Genomic DNA, 14,553 nt, shown 5'->3' with positions numbered 1-14,553 from the left:
CAGACATAGGAAACAAGTACAGAAGTATGCTGATGGGGAAGTACTATACTTAATATTGATGACTCTAAAGATGTGTCTATTAATTAACAAACTTAAACCACAAACTTTAACTTTAGTACCAGAGATTAATTTAATCCTGAATATTGTTCAGGTCACAAAAACCTAAAATTCATTTGCATTAATTTCTATTGTATTTAAAAATGTTTGATTTGCATGCTTTTACTTTTCTTTACCAGTTAAACAGAGCTGTATAAACAGAGTATAAACAGTATAAACAGGCAGTAGCTTGAGATATTTCATTTGCCATTCAGTTCAGTTCAGTTCAGTTCAGTTCAATCACTCGGTCGTGTCTGACTCTTTACGACCCCATGAATCGCAGCATGCCAGGCCTCCCTGTCCATCACCAACTCCCAGAGTTCACTCAGACTCACATCCATGAGTCGGTGATGCCATCCAACCATCTCATCTTCTGTCGTCCCCTTCTCCTCCTGTCCTCAATCTTCCCCAGCATCAGGGTCTTTTCAAATGAGTCAGCTCTTCGGATAAGGTGGTCAAAGTATTGGAGTTTCAACTTCAGCATCAGTCTTTCCAATGAACTCCCAGGACTGATCTCCTTTAGGATGGACTCGTTGGATCTCCTTGCTGTCCAAGGGACTCTCAAGAGTCTTCTCCAACACCACACTTCAAAAGCATCAATTCTTCGGAGCTCAGCTTTCTTTATAGTCCAACTCTTACATCCATACGTGACTACTGGAAAAGCCATAGCCTTGACAAATGGAATTTTGTTGACAAAGTAATGTCTCTGCTTTTTAACATGCTATCTAGGTTGGTCATATCTTTCCTTCCAAGGAGTAAGCGTCTTTTAATTTCATGGCTGCAGTCACCATCTGCAGTGATTTTGGAGCCAAAAAAAAATAAAGTCTGACACTGTTTCCACTGTTTCCCCATCTATTTCCCATGAAGTGATGGGATCCAATGCCATGATCTTTGTTTTCTGAATGTTGAGCTTTAAGCCAACTTTTTCACTCTCCTCTTTCACTTTCATCAGAGGATCTTTAGTTCTTCACTTTCTGCTATAAGGGTGGTGTCTTCTGCATATCTGAGGTTATGGATATTTCTCCTGGCAATCTTGATTCTAGCTTGTGCTTCCTCCAGCCCAGCGTTTCTCATGATGTACTCTGCATAGAAGTTAAATAAGCAGGGTGACAATATACAGCCTTAACGTACTCCTTTTCCTATTTGGAACCAGTCTGTTGTTCCATGTCCAGTTCTAACTGTTGCTTCCTGGCCTGCATACAGATTTCTCAAGAGGCAGGTTACGTGGTCTGGTATTCCCATCTCTTGAAGAATTTCCCACAGTTTATTGTGATCCACACAGTCAAAGGTTTTGGCATAGTCAATAAAGCAGAAATAGATGTATTTTTGGAACTCTTTTGCTTTTTCAATGATTCAGCAGATGTTGGCAATTTGATCTCTGGTTCCTCTGCCTTTTCTAAAACCTGCTTGAACATCTGAAAGTTCACGGTTCACATACTGTTGAAGCCTGGCTTGGAGAATTTTGAGCATTACTTTACTAGTGTGTGAGATGAGTGTAATTGTGTGGTAGTTTGAGGATTCTTTGGCATTGCCTTTCTTTGGGATTGGAATGAAAACTGATCTTTTCCAGTCCTGTGGCCACTGCTGAGTTTTCCAAATGTGCTGGCATATTGAGTGCAGCACTTTCACAGCATCATCTTTCAGGATTTGAAACAGCTCAACTGGAATTCCATCACCTCCACCAGCTTTGTTTGTAGTGATGCTTCCAAGGTCCACTTGAGTTCACATTCTAGGATGCCTGGCTCTAGGTGAGTGATCATACCATTGTGATTATCTGGATTATGAAGATCTTTTCTGTCCAGTTCTTCTGTGTACCCTTGCCACCTCTTCTTCATATCTTCTGCTTCTGTAAGGTCCATACAATTTCTGTCCTTTATTGAGCCCATCTTTGCATGAAATGCCCTTGGTATCTCTAATTTTCATGAAGATATCTCTAGTTTTTCCCATTCTGTTGTTTTCCTCTATTTCTTTGCACTGATCACTGAGGAAAGCTTTCTCTTTTTAAAAAAAAAATTATTTATTTTAATTGGAGGCTAATTACTTTACAATATTGTATTGAGGACGTCTGTCTTACCTCTCCTTGCTATTCTTTGGAACTCTGCATTCAAATGCTTATATCTTTCCTTTTCTCCTTTGCTTTTCACTTCTCTCCTTTTCACATCTATTTGTAAGGCCTCCTCAGACAGCCATTTTGCTTTTTTGCATTTCTTTTTCTTGGGGATGGTCTTGATCCCTGTCTCCTGTACAATGTCACAAACCTCTGTCCATAGTTCATTAGGCACTCTATCCGATCTACACCCTTAAATCTATTTTTCACTTCCACTGTATAATCATAAGGGATTTGATTTAGGTCATACCTGAATGGTCTAGCAGTTTTCCCTTTCTTCAATGTAAGTCTGAATTTGGCAATAAGGAGTTCATGATCTGAGCCACAGTCAGCTCCTGGTCTTGTTTTTGCTGACTGTATAGAGCTACTCCATCTTTGGCTGCAAAGAATATAATCAATCTGATTTCAGTGTTGACCATCTGGTGATGTCCTGTGTAGAGTCTTCTCTTGTGTTATTGGAAGAGGGTGTTTGCTCTGACCAGTGCGTTCTCTTGGCAAAACTCTGTTAGCCTTTGCCCTGCTTCATTCTGTACTCCAAGGTCAAATTTGCCTATTACTCCAGGTTTTTCTTGACTTCCTGCTTTTGCATTCCAGTCCCCTACAATGAAAAGGACATCTTTTCTGGTGTTAGTTCTCTAAGGTCTTGGAACACAAAGTGATGTTGTTGTCAGAATTTTCTGACATATCCCAAAGGAAGTCCAGCTTGGTTCTTATCTCTAGGGAAAATAACTTTGATCCCATCTCTTCACAACAAGTTTTTTTTTTTTTAAAGTTAGGATTAATTGAGCACCTACTGTGTGTCAGCCATCATGTGAAGCACTTTGCATACATGATCTCAGTTTTCTCCACAATAAAATTGAACAGATGAAGAAACTAAGGCCAAAAGTAGTTCAGTAACTTGTCCAAGGTCACATAACCTGCCCCTTCCTTATGGGTTTCAACTCTTCTCAACCTGAGGCCGTTTACTGCCAGCAAATCACATGGAAGAAACATTCTTGATGGGATCTTGAGAACGAAGAACCTCGATCCCAACCTTAGGATCCTGCCTGGAGGAGGTTGTCTGCCAGGAGGAAGCTAGCCTGGGGAGATCTTCCCAAGGGACCTGGGTAAAATTCCTGGCACACTTGTGTGGTTTACCTGGGCAGTTTGGCCTCAGCCACAAAACTCTCCCAGGCATTGTCTTCAGTGAGCAGGAACTGCAGTTCTTCCCTGTTTACTCTCTCTGGGAAATACTCAGTGATGACGTCAGTAAAGTTTTGGCTCTCTACACAGAAAAAAAAGAAAAAAGATTAGAAGAAATTATGGTGGAACATAAATGGTATTGAGTTTAAAGTGGCTCAGCAGTAAAGAATCTGCCTGCAATTCAGGAGACACGTGAGATGTGGGTTCCATCCCCGGGTCAGGAGTATCCCCTGGAGGAGGAACTGGCAGCCCCCTGCAGTATTCTTGACTGGAGAATCCCATGGAAAGAGGAGCCTGGCAGGCTACAGTCCATGAGGTTGCAAAGTTTGGACACGACTGAGTGACTGAGCAAACAAGAGCACACACAAACTGGCTCAAGTTCACCTTCCTGAGCAAAAGTCATCTGGGGTACTGTTCATGGAGTCACCTGGGGTTACAGGTAATCCATTCCCCTGCCCCTAGTTCATAAGTTGAAATCCTGATGCCTCCTTCCCCCTGCAATGACTGTATTAGGAGATAAGGCCTTTAAGGCAGTAATTAGGTAAAAAGAGACCATAAGTGCAGAGTCCTAATCCAGTAAGACTGGTGCCCTTATTAGAAGAGTCATCGGATTTCTTTCTCTCTCCCTCTACCTCCTGAGCAGGAAGGCTTCTAAATTTTTCCCTTTTCCCTGCATCACTAAGGGAGAAAGGAAACTAGAACTTACCTGGAGGGAACCCACAGAAGTAACTCTGTATTGATTGGTTGGGGGGGAGGTGGTGGGGGAAACAATGGAGCACCTGGGTGTCCTCAGGGGTGCTTGAGGTCCATAGGACCAGTATCTGCCTGAGGCAGTCACACCTGGTAAGCAGGTGCTTATATATGGGAGCACTGGGGAAACGCCCTAACACAGCATGGGGGAGGGGCTGCTAGAGAGAGGGAGAGGTTTCCACCTGAAACTAACACATTCCAGGGAGACAGGACAGCAGCACACCGGGCGGGACCTACTGTGTGGCAGGCACTGGCCCAGGCCGCGGACACGCGTGGGGCTTCACCCTCATGGACACATAGGGAGACACTGTTTCCATTTTACAGGTGAGGTCAGTTAAGGAGCCCCGGGTCACACAGGTGGGATGTGGCAAAGGCCAGTCTGGGGTTTAGCTCAGGGTCCGCTGCCCTCGCAGAGCAGCTGGGTGCACAGCAGGGCAAGAGCTGGAGGAAGCAGCCTCTGTGGTGACGCCCCAGGGCCTGGAGCAGGAGGAGGCTGAGACCAAGGGAGAGGGCAGGAGAGGCTCCGGATGCTGGGAGGCCACCTCCCCTGCCCCTCCTGGCCTTGGCGACTCCCCCTGCTGTCCCCCTCCCCGGTCCAGCCTGCACTTCTGAGTCAGTTGCTAATGACAGTGGGAGAGGAAGTGAGCACCTTAACTGATGCTCTCTTGAGAGAACAAACCCTATTTCCTTTTAGGTTCCCCAGAAAAGAGTCATCATGGGCAGAAGAAACAGGGTTGGCCCTCTCTTGTAGACTTTCCTGAGTTACTAAGACTCTGGACTTCCTATAAAAGTCCTCCAAAATAGACCTATTGTCAGGTGGAAATAAGTTGAGGTAGAAAAGAGCAGTGTGCCCTCAGCCCTTCCTGTGAACTCTGCATCCATCCAAATGGCCTGATCACCCACCCTGGGCCACTGGGACCAAAGTCACTGGTGTCATTGTTGCCTTCATGGAAAGACTACAGGGACCTAGACATCGCCCACTCAGTGGACATGAGTTTGAGCAAGCTCCAGGAGTTGGTGATGGACAGGGACGCCAGGCGTGCTGCAATCCGTGGGACTGCAAAGAGTTAGACACACGACTGAGTGACTGAACTGAACTGAACTGAGACTACAAGGGTTGTTGGTGACATGCTCAGAATGGCTAAGCGGTGGACTTAGGGCTCTCTCCCAGGTACCATGGGAGCAGAGCAGGGGACTTCCTGGGGATTTCTCAGACAAAGTGTTGCCAGGATTGGGCTTTGAAAGATGAGCAGAACTTTGCCACGTGGTAGGAGCAGGTGTTTCTGGAAGAAGGATCTGAGGGAGGAAGTGCCTAGAACCTGCATGAGTGTGCCCCTCAGCAGCAGGAGTATGACCAGTATGCAGTGAGCAGCTGGTATTTTCTGGGATCATGCCAAGTGCTGGCAGTGCGAAGGTGAATAAGGCAGGCAGGCTGGTGAGTGAGGGTGGATGGAGAGGGTCGAGGGGCTGGGAAGAAGGCCATGGAGTAGACGGAGCACTGTTGGCAAAGGACCTCATAGTCTGGTTTCAGTCAGCTGATATGGGTTTGTAGCGTCTCTGTGTGTTGGGGACATTCACCTTTATCTTCTCTAAGTATTGCAGACATTGTCTCCAGACCTCTTGCATTTTGATTTGGTTTACGGAGTCCTTAGCAATTTCTAATTTTTAAGAGGTCCAATGGTTTCTGGGATTTGTGTCTTGCTGAGGCAGTTTTCCTCAAGTTAGCAGTATTTTTCCAGTATGTTTTCATTTCTTCCAGTATGTTTGTAGATTTTTTTTCACTCTGCTTTACCTTTAGATCCCTTTAGGTTTCACTAATGGATTAGAGCTTTTTGTTTCTTCTTCCTCCTTTCCTTCTGCCTTCTACCTTCTCCCTCTTTCCTTTTCTCTCCTCCTCTCCTGCTCTCCCAGACTCCCTACCTTCCTTCCTGCCTGTCTGCTGCTTTATCTCCTTAAAGCAGGATTTACTTAACAGGTACCTACTGCAATCAAAAAGGAATACACTGTTTTTTCCTGCCTTTAAAGGAACCTCTAGTGCAGTAAGGCGTTATTCAGATTTTAGCAGGAGCCCATGTCTTTCCACAATTCTCTCTTCCTCTTTCTTCTGCTGTAAAAATATCATGGCTAGAGTAAGGAAACATGAGGAAATACAGGTGTTTCCTGCCACCTGAAAGTACAGTATTCCTACAAAAGCTTTCCTAAACCAAGATGGCGTAGTGTGAAGAAGATATGGGCCTCACTTCACAGTTTACTGGCAGAGAGTGACCTTTTGGAAAGCAAGGGACGCCCATAAATGGAAACACTCAGAAACCTGATGGCACTCTGTCAGAAAGAGCTTTTATCAAAACAGATAAGGAAAACAAATGGAATCACCCAACTGCAGGTAAAAGCGGTGTGCTGCTGTGTTTTCATGAAGTTGGTTGCTTCATGTCCCAGTAATGGGTCCCACACCTCGTATTCTAGCCAGGCTGTGCCCGGGAGGGTGGAGGGAGCCCTGGAGGCCCTGGAGCTGGAGGAGCAGCAGAGAAGAGACAGGGCATCTGCCCAGTGGTGGGAGCTGCAGAAACTCCACACAAGCAGACCTGCAACCAGGAAAGTGCAAGATTCCAAGGGAGACTGGAGAGGAACAGGGGGAGACAGCAGTGGGAGGAGGCTTTGGAGTGGGAACTCTAAATACAGGTAACATTTCACCTGGTGAGGCAGGTGGGGAAAGGCCTTGCAGGGGGAGGGGCAGCCTGAGCGAAGGCCTGAAGGCTGGGGGGAATCAGAGTCCAGGCAGCTGGGAGACCTCCAGACCCCTCAACCAGGCCCTGTGGAATCAGGAGGGTGCAGAATACAGGAGTAGGAGCATCAGGAGGGCCTGGCGATGGGCTAAGGACTCTGCACTTGATCCTGCCCTAACTCCTCCTTTCCCTGCCCAAGGCAGATAGCTTGCAGCCACATGGAGGGAGAAGTTTGGTGAGAATCTCTGCCCGCATGGAGGGGAGGCCTCTGCATCTGGCCATAAAGCTGGGCGGGGAGTCTTTTCAGGGTTCTCCTCTCTCCCACTGATAGGCTTTTCAGGGAGTAACCAGTCAGAGGCTAACAGAGGAGGATGCCCTGGATACTAATCCAGCAGCAGAAGCAGAGTCCAGCCTCCACACCCAGCTGAGGCCCCGGACAAGGGGCAGGACCAGGACAAGAATGGCAGGGAAGGACGCAAGGACGAGGTGGAGGGTCCAAATGCATTTTCAAGTGTTTGGCATCATCCAGGATCAGCCCTTTCTGCCCACACCCTCCTCCTCTCTCTGCCTTGGCTCTTGGACCTTGTGTTTCCCAATTTCAGTTGGCTGCCCTGGCTCCTGGGATCCTACAGCTTCAAGGCAGAGGAGGCAGGGGACCAGCCAGCTCTCCTCTCCCACGTGCCTGGAGATGGGCGTGTCTGTGTAAATTCTCTCCTATCCACACAGTCAGTGCCAATAGCCTCGTCACCAGGCATACTCCCTAGTTATCAAGCTGATGGTTACTATTCTTGAGGGAAACCCTGGGCATTGCAGATGGAAGGTGATAGATTATAGGATCAGGGCTCAGGTGAGGAGGTTTGGGGGAAACTCTAAGGAAGTTGGGCCACTCTAGACTGGGTGCTGTACAGAATGGCAGGGGCAGTTTTACCCATGATTGTCTCAGTAAATCCATCTACTGAGACGGGAGACCAGAGCAAGGATAAATGTGCAACTGGTAAATAAAAAGCAGTCACAATTTTCAGCCAAGGGAGGGAGTGTGAAGACTCTGGGTTCCTGTCGCCACCATCCCTGCTCTTTATTTATTATTGTTGTTAGCAGCAAAGTGACAAGAAGCCGGGCATGGGATCTTGAGCCCAGAGAGTAGGGTGGGTTCCAGTTCTCCATGAACAAGGTTTCTGACTTTGGGCAATTCACAGAACATCTGTTCTTCAACTTCCTTAGCTGTAAACAAGGATACAGTGGTACACACCTCCTGGTTATCAGAACAATATGGATTATAATTTACAAAGTCTTAGAGTAACTACCAGTGCAGAGCAAAATCAGAAATACAAGCCACTTTCACGAGTAGCTGTTACTGTAACTATAAGGACCTTTACTATCATTTCAGTCAGGTCTCAGCAAGAATAGTAAATAAGTACTCTTTTGCCTTCTTAAAATACTGCCTAAGTGTAATTGACATGCTTTCTTTTCTCATCTCCCAGCACAAGATAGTCACAACTGGAATCAAAAGAAGTTCTCTCTATATAAAGATCTGCTATTTAAAAAAATAACAGAGATAAGACAAAGGATGGACACCATCACTTCTGATATGTGTGAATATAAATTTGTACAGTTTCTTTGCATAACAAAGTAGCTTAAGTATGAAAAAATGTTAGGTGTTGATACCCTTGGATCCAGTCATTCTACTTCTAGAAACAGCTTAATGAAAGAATCTTAAATGGAGGCAAAGTTTTATGCAAGAAGAGTGTCCTTTGCACTACTATTTACATAAAGAATTAAAAACAGCCTGAAGTCCAACAATCAGGATTGGGCAGCAAAGATGACACCAATCAGGGCCTCAGCTGACCAGGGCAGGGCTGCGGGGATTGGAGTGGGCTGGTGGGACTCCAGAAAAAAGGTTTGTGGGATAAAGGCTATTGCAGAAGTGAGGAAGATGTGGGTCGTGGGAGCTACAGCACCGGGAATGTTATCAAGGCAGAGACTCGAGCACAGAGTGCATGACAACATTTTGCAATAACATTTGGATTAACGTGCATCCACAAAGAGACATTTTTGTACATTAAAGCAAGTAGAGCATAGTCATCACAAACCTGGGATTTGGATCAGAAAGACTTGGGTTCAAGGCCGGGCTCGAGCAGAAATGTGAAAACTTGGACTGACCTAAGTTTAGGTGGGTTTCAGGAGCCTGCACGTCATAGACAGTGGATCAATATCGCCTATAACCAATTAGTAACACAAGTGTTCCCAACCTCAGGCAATTTCCAGAGTGTCCCTTCCTACCTGTTCTGCTGTCTCTGGTTTAATTGCTCCTATAACTTCGCAGATGGATCTCTCCTGTCTGATTATCCTCTCTTGAACCCCAGCAGGAGAGCAGAACTCTGGCTGGGGAGGACGGTGGGAGGATGAGTGATTTTCCTTAACAGGTGCTCTGCAGAGCCCAGGGGACAGAGAACCACGTGGGGCTAAGTCCCCGGTGGCCCTGGCGGCCGTCCCAGGGGAAAGCACCCAGGACCTCGCCCCTCGCTGCCCCCTCAGCCACCGCTCACGCGTGATCAAGCCCACAATCTGTTTTCTCTTCCCCAAGGGTGAAACGACACCTTCTTCCAGCCTGACACAGACGGGTGAGCTGAAGGGAGATCTCTGAGACCCTGCTGCTGCCACCATGAGCTCAGAAGATCCCAAGGACTGCTCAGGTAGTCACCCACCTCGTCTCTGGCAGGTTCCTACTTGTGACCCAGAATTGAGGCCAAATTAACCTGCCAAGTAATCAAGAACCAAGAAAGGCGTGGATAAGCATCCCCCAGAGAGGCAATGGGGAATCCCCTAATACTTGGTGGTCTGTCCCCACAGCCTCTTTCCTGGTCTTCTTCTCAGGGAGCCACAGACAAGATGCTAACTTCCTCCCCCTGCCTCCTGATCCCCCTCCAATGACTCAGAAGTGAGGCCAGGACAGCCCGTGGAGGGGGGCGGGCACAGCAGAGCAAGTCCCCAAGGCCAGATGGGACAGGGAGAGGAGGTCCCCTGGAGCTTCTCCTGCCCTCTCCCTTGGTCCAAGCCTCCTTCTGCTCTCAGACTCTGGGCTGTCAACACAGAGGCTGTTTCCTCCACCTCTTGCCCTGCTGCCCACCCAGCTGTACTGTGAGGGTCAACAGAGTCTAAACTGAACCCCAATCTGGCCTTTGCTGCCTCCCACACCTGTGTGACCTGGAGCACCTTACCTGACCGAACCTGTTAGATGAGAAGACTATTTCCCTACGTTGAGATGAGGACCAAATATAATATGTGTCCCTGGCCTGAGCCAGGGCCTGCCACATAGTAGGGCCTGCCTAGTGCCATGTTGTCCCCTCTACGTGGAATGTGTTAGTTCCAAGTAGAAACCTCTCCCCTTCTCTAGACTCCCCTCTCCCCTTCTCTCGACTCCCCTTACCCCTTCTGTAGAATCCCCTCTCTCCAGTGCTGTGCTAGGGCACCTGCCGAGGGCTCCCATATGTAAACACCTGATTACCAGGTGACTGCCTCAGGCAGGTACTAGTTCTATTGCTCTCAAATGCCCATGCAGACCCCCAGTTCAGTTCAGTTGCTCAGTCACGTCCAACTCTTTGTGACCCCATGAATCACAGCACGCCAGGCCTCCCTGTCCATCACCAGCTCCTGGAGTTCATCTGAACTCATGTCCATCGAGTCGGTGATGCCATCCAGCCATCTCTTCCTGTCATTCCCCTTCTCCTCCTGCCCCCAATCCCTCCCAGCATCAGAGTCTTTTCCAGTGAGTCAACTCTTCACATGAGGTGGCCAAAGTATTGGAGTTTCAACTTCAGCATCAGTCCTTCCAAAGAACAGCCAGGACTGATCTTTAGGGTGGACTGGTTGGATCTCCCTGCAGAACAAGGGACTCTTGACAGTCTTCTCCAACAACACAGTTCAAAAGCATCAATTCTTCAGCACTCGGCTTTCTTCACAGTTCAACTCTCACATCCATACATGACTACTGGAAAAACAATAACCTTGATTAGACAGAACTTTGTCAGCAAAATAATGTCTCTGCTTTTGAATATGCTATCTAGGTTGGTCATAACTTTCCTTCCAAGGAGTAAAAGTCTTTTAATTTTATGGCTACCATTACCATCTACAGTGATTTTGGAGACCCCCAAAATAAAGTCTGACACTGTTTCCACTTTCTCCATCTATTTCCCATGAAGAGATGGGACTAGATGCCATGATCTTTGTTTTCTGAATGTTGAGCTTTAAGTCAGCTTTTACACTCTCCACTTTCACTTTCATCAAGAGGCTTTTTAGTTCCTCTTCACTTTCTGTCATAAGGGTGGTGTCATCTGCATATCTGAGGTTGTTGATATTTCTCCCGGCAATCTTGATTCTAGCTTGTGCTTCTTCCAGCGCAGTGTTTCTCATGATGTACTATGCATATAAGTTAAGTAAGCAGGGTGACAATATATAGCCTTGATGTACTCCTTTTCCTATTTGGAACCAGTCTGTTGTTACATGTCCAGTTCTAACTGTTGCTTCCTGACCTGCACATATTTTCTCAAGAGGCAGGTCAGGTGGTCTGGTATTCCCATCTCTTTCAGAATTTTCCACAGTTTCTTGTGATCCACACAGTCAAAGGCTTTGGCATAGTCAATAGAGCAGAAATAGATGATTTTCTGGAAATCTCTTGTTTTTTCGATGATCCAGCAGATATTAGCAATTTGATCTCTGGTTCCTCTGCCTTTTCTAAAACCAGCTTGAACATCTGGAAGTTCATGGTTCACATATTGTTGAAGCCTGGCTTGGAGAATTTTGAGCATTACTTTACTAGTGTTTGAGATGAGTGCAATTGTGCCGTAGTTTGAGAATTCTTTGGCATTGCCTTTCTTTGGGACTGGAATGAAAACTGACCTTTTCCAATCCTGTGGCCACTGCTGAGTTTTCCAAATGTGCTGGCATATTGAGTGCAGCACTTTCACAGCGTCATCTTTCAGGATTTGAAATAGCTCCACTGGAATTCCATCACCTCCACTAGCTTTGTTCGTAGTGATGCTTTCTAAGGCCCACTTGACTTCACATTCCAGGATGTCTGGCTCTAGGTGAGTGATCACACCATCATGATTATCTGGATCGTGAAGATCTTTTTTGTACAGTTCTTCTGAGTATTCCTGCCACGTCTTCCTGATATCTTTTGCTTCTGTTCAGTCCATACCATTTCTGTCCTTTATCGAGCCCATCTTTGCATAAAGTGTTCCCTTGGTATCTCTAATTTTCTTGAAGAGATCTCTCGTCTTTCCCATTCTGTTCTTTTCCTCTATTTCTTTGCATTGATCACTGAGGAAGGCTTTCTTATCTCTCCTTGCTATTCCTTGGAACTCTGCATTCAGATGCTTATATCTTTTCTTTTCTCCTTTGCTTTTCGCCTCTCTTCTTTTCACAACTATTTGTAAGGCCTCCTCAGACAGTCATTTTGCTTTTTTGCATTTCTTTTCCATGGGGAAGGTCTTGATCCCTGTCTCCTGTACAATGTCACGAACCTCCATCCATAGTTCATCAGGCACTCTATCAGATCTAGTCCCTTAAATCTATTTCTCACTTCCACTGTATAATCATAGGGATTTGATTAGGTGGCTTAGATGGTAAAGCATCTGCCACAATGCGGGAGACCTGGGTTCAATCCCTGGGTTGGGAAGATCTCCTGGAGAAGGAAATGGCAACCTACTCCAGTATTCTTGCCTGGAGGATCCCATGGACAGAGAAGCCTGGTAGGCTACAGTCCACGGGGTCGCAAAGAGTCGGACATGACTGAGCAATTTCACTTCACTTCTGAATGGTCTAGTGGTTTTCCCTACTCTCTTCAATTTAAGTCTGAATTTGGCAATAAGGAGTTCATTATCTGAGTCACAGTCAGCTCCTGGTCTTGTTTTGCTGACTGTATAGAGCTTCTCCATCTTTGGCTGCAAAGAATATAATCAATCTGATTTCGGTGCTGACCATCTGGTGATGTCCATGTGTAGAGTCTTCTCTTGTGTTGTTGAAAGGAGTGTTTGCTATGACCAGTGTGTTCTCTTGGCAAAACTCTATTAGCCTTACCATGCTTTATTGTGTACCTCAACACCAAATTTGTCTGTTACTCCAGGTGTTTCTTGACTTCCTACTTTTGCATTCCAGTCCCCTATAATGAAAAATACATCTTTTTGGGGTGTTAGTTCTAAAAGGTCTTGTAGGTCTTCACAGAACCATTCAACTTCAGCTTCTTCCACATTACTGGTTGGGGCATAGACTTGGATAACTGTGATATTGAATGGTTTGCCTTGGAAACAAACAGAGATCATTCTGTCATTTTTGAGACTGCATCCAAGTACTGCATTTCAGACTCTTTTGTTGACCATGATGGCTACTCCATTTCTTCTGAGGGATTCCTTCCCACAGTAGTAGATATAATGGTCATCTGAGTTAAATTCACCCATTCCAGTCCATTTTAGTACACTGATTCCTAGAATGTTGACATTCACTCTTGCCATCTCCTGTTTGACCACTTCCAATTTGCCTTGATTCATGGACCTAACATTCCAGGTTCCTATGCAATATTGCTCTTTACAGCATCGGATCTTGCGTCTATCATCAGTCACATCCACAGCTGGGTTTTGTTTTTGCTTTGGCTCCATCCCTTCATTCTTTCTGGAGTTATTTCTCCACTGATCTCCAGTAGCATATTGGGCACCTGCCAACCTGGGGAGTTCCTCTTTCAGTATCCTATGAGTTTGCCTTTTCAGACTGTTCATGGGGTTCCCAAGACAAGAATACTGAAGTGGTTTGCATTCCCTTCTCCAGTGGACCACCACATTCTGTCAGACCTCTTCACTATGACCCATCTGTTTTGAGTGGCCCCGCGGGCATGGCTTAGTTTCACTGAGTTAGACAAGGCTATCGTCCGTGTGATCAGATTGGCTATTTTCCTGTGATTATGGTTTCAGTGTGTCTGTTCTCTGATGACCTCTCGCAACACCTACCGTCTTACTTGGGTTTTTCTTACCTTGGACATGGGGTATCTCTTCACGGCTGCTGCAGCAAAGTGCAGCCGCTGCTCCTTACCTTGGACGAGTTGCCCCTCCTGATCCGGAATGGGGAGTAGCTCCTCTCAGCCCTCCTGCCATGCAGCCGCCACTCCTTGGACGTGGGGTAGCTCTTCTCAGCCACTCTTCCTGCGCTGTCCATCGCAGCCACTGCGCTTCTGGAGTGAGTAGACTTTCCCTTCTCCAGGGGACCTTCCCAACCCAGGGATCGAACCCAGGTCTCCCGCATTGCAGGCGGATTCTTTACCAGCTGAGCCACAAGGGAAGCCCTAAGTAAGTGTTACTTCCTCAGTCATGCCCGACTTTTTGTGACCCCCTGGACTGCAGCCCAACAGGCTCCTCTGTCCATGAGATTTTCCAGGCAAGGATACTGGAGTGGGTTGCCAGTTCCTTCTCCAGGGAATCTTCCCAACGCAGGGATCTTCCCAACCCAGGGATCGAACTCTGGTTTCCTGTACTACAGGCAGATTCTTTACCAACTGAGCTACAAGGGAAGCCCACAGACACCCAGGTGCTCAGTTATTTCCTCCACCCACACCACCCTAAGCAGTCAACACACAGATCTAGTGCTGTGGGTTCCCTCCACGTGAGCCCTGAGTTCTTTTCTCCCTTAGTGATGCATGAGAAAAAGAAA

General features: G+C 46.7%; 1 protein-coding gene across 1 annotated transcript in view; it reads left to right on the top strand.

The window, feature by feature from the left end:
• The window catches only part of LOC120858579 (apolipoprotein L2-like), a 148,576-nt gene that overhangs the window by 4,977 nt on the left and 129,046 nt on the right, over positions 1-14,553 (top strand). The window contains exon 2 of the mRNA XM_040234729.1: positions 9,443-9,551. Within this exon, the coding sequence (XP_040090663.1) occupies positions 9,521-9,551 (31 nt within the window). The 5' untranslated portion in view covers positions 9,443-9,520. The remainder of the gene's footprint in view (positions 1-9,442; positions 9,552-14,553) is intronic.

This window comes from Oryx dammah, unplaced genomic scaffold (genome assembly GCF_014754425.2).
Source record: "Oryx dammah isolate SB20612 unplaced genomic scaffold, SCBI_Odam_1.1 HiC_scaffold_29, whole genome shotgun sequence".
Taxonomy (NCBI): domain Eukaryota; kingdom Metazoa; phylum Chordata; class Mammalia; order Artiodactyla; family Bovidae; genus Oryx; species Oryx dammah.
The sequence above is the reverse complement of the archived record's forward strand: the minus strand, read 5'-3'. Positions and strand labels throughout refer to the sequence as shown.